This window comes from Penaeus chinensis, chromosome 6, assembly GCF_019202785.1.
Source record: "Penaeus chinensis breed Huanghai No. 1 chromosome 6, ASM1920278v2, whole genome shotgun sequence".
NCBI lineage: Eukaryota > Metazoa > Arthropoda > Malacostraca > Decapoda > Penaeidae > Penaeus > Penaeus chinensis.
In genome coordinates, this window is record NC_061824.1 from 30,750,703 (window position 1) to 30,761,431 (window position 10,729).

Consider the following 10,729-nt stretch of genomic DNA (forward strand, 5'->3'; position numbering starts at 1 on the left):
GTGTGTGTGTGTGTGTGTGTGTGTGTGTGTGTGTGTGTGTGTGTGTGTGTGTGTGTGTGTGTGTGTGTGTGTGTGTGTGTGTGTGTGTGTGTGTGTGTGTGTGTGTGTGTGTGTGTGTGTGTGTGTGTGTGTGTGTGTGTGTGTGTGTGTGTGTGTGTGTGTGTGTGTGTGTGTTTAGTTTATCTACTCTTGCCAATCTACAACAAATAGTACACAGAAACTTATAGATGAAACAGATATTACGAAAAATTTGTCAGTCAAAGTACAAATTCAAGAAAATTGGGTAGATTATCTTCATCGACAGGTGAATATTTTGTCCACAAATAGAGCTTACTTTTCCCACAGTGCCATATAGTCATCAATAACGACATATGACCATCACAGCAATGAGCAAACCGACATAATGACTTTTATTATATGACTTTTATTATATATCAAGTTCAGTTGTTACGTAATAGCTAAGATAATAACACTTTCAACGCGCAACATGATTTTTGCGTCCGTAGTCATTAAGGTCGAAATTGTTTACTCTTGTATTCGTCATCGCTTGTCCCCCCCGCCCGGTTTGAAGGACAGACTTACCGAAACTTTATTATACGCTTTTACGTCGATTTAAAATCTAAAGCGTTTATGTAGTATATATTTTAGTTTTTCTACTATTTTTGTATATTAATTGTATATTTTTTTGGTAATAGAGTGTCGACTGGAATTAGTTAGGGTAGATTACCTTTTTTGTTGCGGCGTGAGTTAAAAGTCCCGAGTTTTGCGCGTGAGCAGACGAAGGCTCAGTGCAGCGAGTGACAGGTGAGCGAGCGCAGTGCCAGATGCACCCCCGGGACAGCGCCATATTTCCCTTAACTGCTGAGTGCTAGCGGTCACTAACAAGGGGCAAAGGCCGTGTGAGTGGAAGGGCGAATGAGCGTGGCACTATGCTGCTGCGTCTGAGGCTGCTGGGGCAGGCCGTGTTCCTGCTGGTGGTGGCGGCCAGCCTGATCCTCCTGTTCGCGGGGCGCGAGCTCAGGCCGGGCCCCGGGGACGCGTCCCCCGTGGCAGGACGCCCGGGGCCGGGCCAGCAGGGGCGGGGCCAGGGCGGGGGGCAGCAGGGGCCGGAGGCGGGGGACAAGGAGGAGGAGTCCAACCTGCCGCCGCAGGAGGCCGTTCCGCTGAGCTCGCAGGAGAACGACCTCCTGTACAGGCCGCCCCTGGACATCGCCCTCATCTTCACCCACGCCAAGGACAACGCGCCCTTCCAGTACAAGCTCCGCGTTGCAGTGGGGTCGCTGCTGCAGGCGGCGTCGGCTCCCCTGCGCCTGCACCTCATCACGGACGCCGACGGCTTCCACATCGCCTCGCAGGTCATCGCCGACGTGCAGGCGGGCAGTCAGCTGGACTCCAGATACGTCAAGGTGAGACCCGGGCCCCGGGGACCGCGGGGGGGAGATGGTGTGTTGGGAGCTGGCCTGGGAATTCTTGGGTAATGGATCTGCTTCTTGATTTAGGCAAATGTTTGGTACGTTTGGAAATGGAGCGACTCTATTTGTGGGAACGTAATGAGGTGTCTAATAACGGGCGTTCTGGCCATACACATCACAGAATTTATTCAACAATTTAAGTTGCCATGTTTGGGCGTGCCCTTCGAGTGCTGCCCGAGGCGATACCACTATCATCATGATTAGTATGCAAAGGTGTTCTGAATAATTACTGTAATAGATAAATCACATGATGATAGAAGCTGGACCCATGGATAATCAGTTGAAATTCAGATAAATTCTATTGCAGCTAGGCAGTGCAAAAGATACTTGGAAAACATTTTTTCTCACCTCAAAAATATGAAAATAACAAAAAGTATCCCATAACCCCAGTGATAGTGGATAAAATATTTGATAAAGCCAAGTGAGGTATATTGGTACATTTTTCTTAAAGGGACATCATATCTTATGTCAGTGGATTAAATTGTTATGATTTTAAAGATAGGAAGTTAGAGCACGGTATTAGTATATTTGAGAGAGGCCATTCAGAAAGTGCTAATACCATTTTTTCTCAACTTGAAAATTTAAGTGTACAGGTAAGCAATGCATAAAACTTCCCTTGGCAAAGATCTGAATCAACACTAATAAACATATTGCAACTGATTGTTTACATATGAATTGAAACGTCTTTTTACAGTGCTTCTATTCATTGGCTATATGTAACAACAAATTGGCCTCAGTAGTGAAAGAGAGAGCTTTGCTGCAGGATTGTGGGTTCTGTGGATTCCTTGGGCTCTTCATATTGCCACAACATGCTGGGAGGGATGGTTGTAGACTTGGCAGGGCGGTTGCTCAATTGCTGTTGCATGAATATTAGTGATGGCCTTGAGAATTATGTTTCTGTTTGTTTGATGAACTCTCATCTTTTTGCTCCACATTTTTTGGTATACTTCAAGCCTGCAACACCTAGATAGTTGGGGCAATATTGTCACTGATATTCAGCATTGAATAAAAACACTAAAATTATATGGCACACATAATTAGCATTCCTTTGATGCCACTTTTGTTAGTATTAGTGATGCAGGCCTTTTATTTCAGAATTAGCTAACTCGTCAGGAAAAACATTACAGGATGACACTCATTTCTGTAAAAAAAAAAAAATAATTTGAGCATACTTTCCCCAAGTAATTAAATTAAGAAGCCGTTGCTTTTGTGCACATTTCATTATGTCAAGTATGCATCCACTAACATGATTTGTCAAAAATGTTGCATCCAAAGTAACTAGATGCCAAAGACTGAATATGATATGACAGCTGCATGACAAGAAGAGCAAATTTGTGCATCATAGAGCCATGTGACAGTCTTTGCCATAGCATGGATACCGAGAGACTTTTATACCCTTTTTTCATGTGTCATTCATTTGGCCCCTCGACTATATGAATTTATTAGAATTTATTAATGTTTGTAGACTACAGTCTTTTAACTACTGCGGAGCTATTACTGAGGTCTTAATCTTTAGTTCTGTATGCCTTTGACATTTAGACTTTAACTCATTTAGTTTAGGGAACAACCAACAGGTGTCTTGCACCATATTCCTAAGGCCTAATATGTGTGGCAGGTTGAAGCATTTCTAAAGATGATATATACTCTGGTGTGATGTTACAATACCCTGTATAATAATCGACTTTATGACAGGTGTTGTGTGTTTCCTAATCTGATCTCTGTTTATGATGGTCGAGGAGTGTGTAAATTATGAATCACTCATGATGTATGATAATTGACACACACACACACACACACACACACACACACACACACACACACACACACACACACACACACACACACACACACACACACACACACACACACACACATACACACACATACACACATACACACATACACACATACACACATACACACATACACACATACACACATACACACACACACATACACATACACACACACACACACACACACACACACACACACACACACACACACACACACACACACACACACACACACACACACACACACACACACACAGAGCAGTGTACACACCAATTGAGAATGACAGTTGCCTTATTTTATTTTTAAAGTGTAAAGGTGATAATGATAATACTAACTAACAATGATAATAATGTTAATAATGACAGTAATGATAATATTAATGATAATGTTAATGATTATGATGATGGGAATGATAATGATAAGATTAATGATAATGATGATGATAATCATAATAGTAATTGTAATGATAGTAATGATAGTAGTAATGATGATGATAATTGTTATAGTAATGATAATAATGAAAATGATAAAAATGACAAAGGAAAAGATTATTGCTGCTTTCCAGTTCTCCATTTGAAATCTGGATTAGCTGCCAAAGTCCTGTTCATGGAGACCTAATATGGTTTTGATGTACTGTTTGTATGGAGTCCTATTTGCCACAATTTAGCACGAGTCGTTTAAAACTAGCAGGCTGTTTTCCCACGCTTTTTGCACTGTGAATGAGACGTATGTAGTGTTTGCTAATGAATATGGTTATTTTCTGGTGGGTTACTTATACCAACTCCAGGAATTGAAACACAAAAGAATTTGCTATAGATTATAGTTGCCTCACCTGTCATATATATTGTAAGACAGGGAACTCGCTTTCTATTGCATTTTATTTGGACCCACGCACACAATTCTGGATCTGCACTGTCCTTCCTCTTTTAAGTACACATAGTAGCTGATGTTGGACCCCTACAATTTTCCCAGCAGAACACATGAATAATTCAATTTTAACACTCATGTCTCACTGTCTCCCTGCAGCTGGTGTACGTAGCAGCAGAGGATTTCATCCCCGAAATCGAGAGCTCGGTAACTGTCCTGCAGGACTTCTTCACCACAAGGAGGGACGCCTACTACCGAGATGCGCTGTTTTTCTTTTCTCTCTTCTTGCACAGACTCCTGCCGGGCTTGGAGCGGATCATGCTCATGGATATAGATATTAAGGTAAATTGGAAATGCCAGTTGTCTTAAAGGTCAATGATTAAGGCTTTGCTTTATTGCACTTTGATATTGTTTATGTATGAGGTGGAAAGAAGTATTGTAAAGATAGTTAGCATCACTTCACTTTGGGTATTTTGGTCAGGGTTATACAAAAACTTCCCTTGATAAGATGCAGATCTACATGGTAATGTTCTTGTGCAATGAAGACGGCAGACAATTTACTTGAGACTCAGAGTATTTAATGATTTTCTGTCTGCATCTAGTCCTTGTGTTGTGTGGTATAATTATTGTTAAGGTTTATTTTAGTTGGATCTTGTTTTCCTTTATCTCTAGTATTTATCCTTGGTTTATTCTTGTCTCACTTCCTTCATGCCTGTATTCTTATTTAGTACTTTAAAACTCCAGCATTGTTGTCAGCCATGCTTCTTTCAGTATAAATTTCTTTTGCCTCATTTTAATTTCTGTTTCACACTCCTCCGCGAAAAAACGACCGCAAAAAACTTTTGCTCTGAGTATAGATGATCAGAGAAAAAAAAGAAACACACAAGTGGAAACCTTTTCTTGTTTGAAGGCTCCATTCCCATTAAAGAAAGGGTCATGATTTCTCTTCTCACTCCCCCCCTCTCTCTCTCTCTCTCTCTCTCTGAAATTGCTCTCCCTTTCTTTCTCTTAGTCAATTGCTCTTTCTCTCCCTCCTGCTTCTCCCTCCTTTCTCTCCCTCTTTCTTGTTCTCTTTCTCTTTATCTTTTTTCCTTACTCTTTCTCTTTCTCTTTCTCTTTCTCTTTCCCTTTTCCATTCTCTTTCTCTCATTCTCCCTCTTTCCTTTGCTTGCTTGCTATTTCTCTTTCTCTCTCTATCTCTCTCCCTTTCTCTCATATATAAATATCTGCAATCTGAGTCCATGTAATCAAGAGTCCATTCTCGTTTAATGGCAGGTGAAGGGAGACATCGCTGAGCTGTACTCCCACTTTGAACGCTTCAGCCCAACCAACATAATAGGGATGGCCCTAGAGCAGTCTCCTGTGTACCTCCACCTCCTCTCACTCTATCGTCGCAGCAACCCTAAAACGACCCTGGGTAGTCCACCGGGCCAGGGTGGCTTCCCAGGCTACAACAGCGGCATCGTTCTGGTCGACATCGAGAGGCTCAGGAACTCCAAGATCATTAGTATGTGTTGTAGTGTTGTTTCTGTTAGGTGCTATTGTAATTTTTGATGTTTGCTTTTTTTTTTTATATGCTTTACTTTCTGTTTTTGTTTATTTATTTTTCTCTCTTCTTGTACTTTATTATAATGGTTAAAAGTTTTACTGCATATTAACCCATTCGCGACGGGGAAAATGAACAAAAAATGGGGAAAATGCTTTGTCATCTTTTATATTTTTTGTGAAATGTCTCTACACATAGATTACTCTGCCTCTCCTGATTTCACCTTTCCTTGAATAGGCAGGAAAATGTATTTTTTACTAGTGCTATGAATATTGATGTTGTTATTTTTATTATAAACATCATAATTACTAACATGTTATAAACAATAGTAATGGCAAAATAAGATAACGTAAAATATTTTCGTAAATTAAAGGAAAGGGTAAATGGGCGAGACAGGCAGCACTTGTAATTGGCTCATTGGTGACTTAGTACAAGTGTAGCCATCTATGTGAAAAAACAATTAAACAAGTAAACTCACCATGGCACGGATACGTGACATGTCCGTCGCAGATGGATTAATATGTCCTAGTCACACCCTTAAAATCATTATCAGCAAACATGTTATTTCTTTCTGCATCTTTCTTCTTCTGCCTTTTCTTCATTTTCTTCTCTCCTGTTTTTCCTTTTTTTTTTTTTTTTTTTTTTTTTCTTCTTTTTTTCTTTTTTTCTTTCCTCCTCCATCCCCTTCTTCTTTTCCTTCTTGTTCTCATTCTTCCTCTCCTGGTTTTTTATTTTCGCCTTTACTTCTACATCCACCTCCTCCTCCTCCTTCTTTTATTTCTCCTCCTTCTACTTCTTCTTCTCTTGTTTCTTTTCCTCCTCCTCCTCCTCCTCCTCATCTTCCTTCTTCTTCTCATGTTTTTACTTCTTATCTTGTTTCTCCTCCTCCTTCTCTTCCATCTTTTTCTCCTTCTCTTATTTCTCCTCCTCCTCCTCCTCCTTGTCTTCTCTCTTTCTATATATTACCCTAACATATGTTATAAGATTTTTAAATTAATGTTGTAACAGTTCATTGCTAATTAATCATTCGTACTGGATTGGGAAATGAGTGATTAATTGTGGTACTTGATCCTGACTATTTGTAGAGATCTAAGTCCATTTATTAAGTAAGCATGAATGGAGCTGGTAATATAATTTAATCTTTGAAACTGCATCACCATAAGGTATTCCAATTTATTTTTTTCTTTTCTTCTTTCTTTCTTTCCTCTCTCATAGATAGATATTTTGTTTTATTGAAGCTTCTTTTTCATTGCAATACTGGTTACAACTCCTGTGACAGTGTGCATTTAATTTTGACTTGGTACAGCATTTGTGTTGCTCACTATATCATAAAATCAGTTCTCAAAACTATCTCTACGTCTTGCTTTGTGCCCATTCAGGAAAAAGAATGTTTGCTTTTTTTTTTTTCATTATTACTTCTTTTGGTGTGTGATTTCAGAGTCGCTTTTTGTACAGTAATTACAGTGAGCTTTATATCATATCTCCAAATACTGCAAAAAGTAACAAAATGATGTATTTGCATTGCCAATTATCCTCATATTTTATTCCAGTAGATTGTCATATATTTCAATTTTAAACTACCCCAAGTTGCTTTGGATGACCCCTGACAGTGTGTCTCCCTCTTGCAGGCAGATACTTGTCTCGATCAACACTCACGGAGAAGACAAAACAGTATAGCTTCCAGGGCCACTTGGGGGATCAGGACTTGTACACGCTTATTGCCTTCGACCACCCTGAGCTCTTCTACACTCTCCCCTGTGGCTGGAACCGACAGCTGTGCGAGTGGTGGAGGGGGCATGGGTACCAGACAGTGTTCGACCAGTATTTCAACTGCACAGGCGAGCTCAAGATCATACATGGGAACTGCAAAACCGAAATTCCAGAAAACTTGTGATATTGTCCATGCCCTCCACTGGTATGGGACCAGCATTGTTGTCAGTTGTTAGCTTTTACATACCTCAGCAAAGGAAATTGGGTAAAACATTCCTATCATAAGTTATTGATGTAAACCTTCATATTGGAAAATCTTACCAAATGTGTAGGCAGTCCTTCCACAATATCATAAATGTTTTTATACGACCTTTCTTAAAAAAAAACACATAAACACAACAAAGGTAAGAGAGTGGTCCTCTGTTAGTAGCTTTCTGCTGTGATAATTCTTTGTTCCCTACCTGTGCTGTGATCTCTGGTAAAGGAAGATGGAAAAGATCTTTTTATATATTGCATCGGCTTTTTATAAATTGTATGGAACGGTAATGTAACCAAGGACATGCGAAATAGTGTGGCATTAATAATAGGTGTGAGCTGTGGATGGGAAAGCAATGGGGTTTGCTTTTTTGTTTTTCTGAAAGTTATATATATAAAGTTTAAAGATTCTTCGGCAAAAACAATTTTTACCTCAATTTTGTACAATTTGAAATAACAGTTTACACCTGTTGGTTGCTAAGTAGGCAATTGCATTGTATTGTGGGGAGGTGTAAACAAAAGTTTTGATACTGTTATTTTCATTATCATTCTAGTTAAATATTACTGAATTGCCTGGGCATAAAAAAGTGTAACTTTGAAAACATACTTTTCTATTTTTATCAATGCCATTTGTCATATTTAAAGGCTGTGAGTTGTGTTCAAGGCAATGAATAATCTAACAAGAAAACAAGTAAATGTTCGGTTTGTCTGTCTGATGCTCTTTTGTCCCTCTTGCCTTGTTTGGTTATCTGGTTGCTTGTTTATTTAAATTTTTGTGCATTTGTCTGTATGCCTACACCTATGATCTTGCTCTCTCTCTCTGTGTGTGTGTGTGTGTGTGTGTGTGTGTGTGTGTCAGTGAGTGAGTGAGTGAGTGAGTGAGTGAGTGAGTGAGAGAGAGCGAGAGAGCGAGAGAGCGAGTGAGCGAGAGAACGAGCGAGCGAGCGAGCGAGCGCTGAAGGCCTCTTTCTATGCATACATGTATATTTTTATATGTTTGCACAAGAAAGCCTAAAGGATGACTAAGCAAAGTATAGAATTTATGTGAAAGCGATGCATGAGAGTGCATTGCAGTTGTTTTTAAGAAGTGCAGTTTATAGTTAAAGCCTCCTTGTGCAGAGACAGTTGTTATCATGTATACTTACACTATGCTTATGGTAGGTTATATATATACATGTATATATGAATCTATGCATAATGTTTATTTCACTGTAGTTTCCAAGTTGGGACTTTAAAAGAAATATGGGTGCGTAGGTAAACATAAATGAGCATATATATCCATATGTGATTGCATGTGTAGAGATAAGGTGAACTCTTCCAGACCTCAGTGAATGAATGCATAGGTAAACAGATATGAATACATATTTAAAGACAATATAAAGTTGTATACATTCAAATTTAAACGTGTACAGATGTATGTACATATTGACATTCATACACATATGTATACATGCAATTACATGTGCACACACACACATGTGCATATGCATATGTGCGTGTGACTTACTTGGCTTGTAAATTAGTAATATTTTTTTTAAGTAGACTGTGTGTTATGTATTTTTTCTAAATGAAAAAAAGAGAACAAAATGATAATGGAAAGAATCATGAATATGTACAAATTTTTGTATGTAAAACAAGGTTTTGCATAATCTTAGGTATTGATTCATGCACATCTGCATGACTGTGTTGTGCAGGCAGGTCTCTTTTATAAGTGGAAGGTAAATCTCAACAGTTTGTGGAATCAGAATGGTAGATAGCAGCTAGCTATTGCAATTGACAATGAAAAGGCACATAGTAAAAAATAATTGCTGAACAGATAGCTAAAATACAATAGCCATCAGTTCCCCTCAAAATTTGCTTATATTAAAAAAGAATAAAGTGTCGGGAGTTTGGTATCCAAGTAGGATCTGAGGAATGATATTTTTAGTAGTATGGATGGTAGTGCAGGATTATTTATTCTTGTTTATTTTACTTGTTTTTTCTTTTTTTATGTTCCTTTTTTTTTTTTACTGTGGAGGTAATTTTCTACTAGAGATCTATTTCTCATAAGCACTGATAATTATGCATCCCCCTGCCCCCCCCATGTTTCTTGCAGGTCAGTATGATATTCAATTTGTGTAGTCGTTTACTCTTTCATTGACTGTAATTTCCTGTATATGTTGATGTAGACGGTAATGTGGACGTGGTTGTCCATGGATGCTTTTGATACTTCCTACGTTGTGTGAGGGTTTTTCTTTGTCAGAGTAAGTTGCCGATGGGGCTCATGCCTCCCAGTTTGGAGCATATTTTACCTGTAATTCAGGTAAGAGATATTGAATTATGATATACTGTGCTGTATGTATAGGTACATATATGTATATGTGTGTAGACATATATATTTGTAATTTTTTATACCAGTGAACTTGACAAAATTATCTGGCATTGGATGAAATCACATAATGGATTATGTGCTGCTCATATCCTGAATACTGTGGCAGTTGTATCGTTTCACTTGAAATATTGTTCAAGCATATTACTGGAAGCGAGAGCAATTTTCACAGAGTCAAAGTTTTCTTTGATAGAATGATCATTAGTATTGCAGTCTTATCCGGTGAAGTCTGATTTCATATTATATCTTTTATCCTGGTTATCTTCACAGCGTCAAGTTTTATCTGAGGTTACTAAGGGCTGCGGATATTCAAAGTCATAAGAAATTCTAAGCTTAATGATTTAAGTAACTAAATTCTCTTAATTTTTTTTAATGCCAGTTAGTGACCTTGTCAGAATTATCTGGTATTGAATAAAATCACGTAATGGATTGCACTGCTGAGTACTGTGGCAGTTTGAGAATTTAGTCTTTATGGTATTATTTCAGTTGAAATATTGTGTCAGAAGGTTAAGAGACTTAGAAGTAATAGACTTTTCTTTGATGAAATGATCATCAGTAGTTTTTCTTCAAAGATACTATTATTTTATATACATTTTTATTTCATTGTTTCTAAAGTATTTACACTTTTCAGTCATATGATTCTCATAGAAATACTTTTAGAATGTCATTCCAATGCTGCATACTTTTTTGCTGAGCGATATAGAATCTTCAGTG

At 38.4% G+C, this 10,729-nt stretch overlaps 1 protein-coding gene across 1 annotated transcript in view; it reads left to right on the top strand.

Moving 5' to 3' along the window:
- The first annotated feature begins 785 nt into the window (after positions 1-785).
- LOC125026344 (xyloside xylosyltransferase 1-like) overlaps positions 786-10,729 on the top strand; it is a 10,986-nt gene continuing 1,042 nt past the window's right edge. Inside the window, exons 1-4 of the mRNA XM_047614719.1 lie at positions 786-1,406; positions 4,296-4,478; positions 5,412-5,643; positions 7,311-10,729. The exon at positions 7,311-10,729 is cut by the window's right edge and continues 1,042 nt beyond it. Coding sequence (XP_047470675.1) covers positions 930-1,406; positions 4,296-4,478; positions 5,412-5,643; positions 7,311-7,576 — 1,158 coding nt within the window. The 5' untranslated portion in view covers positions 786-929 and the 3' untranslated portion in view covers positions 7,577-10,729. The remainder of the gene's footprint in view (positions 1,407-4,295; positions 4,479-5,411; positions 5,644-7,310) is intronic.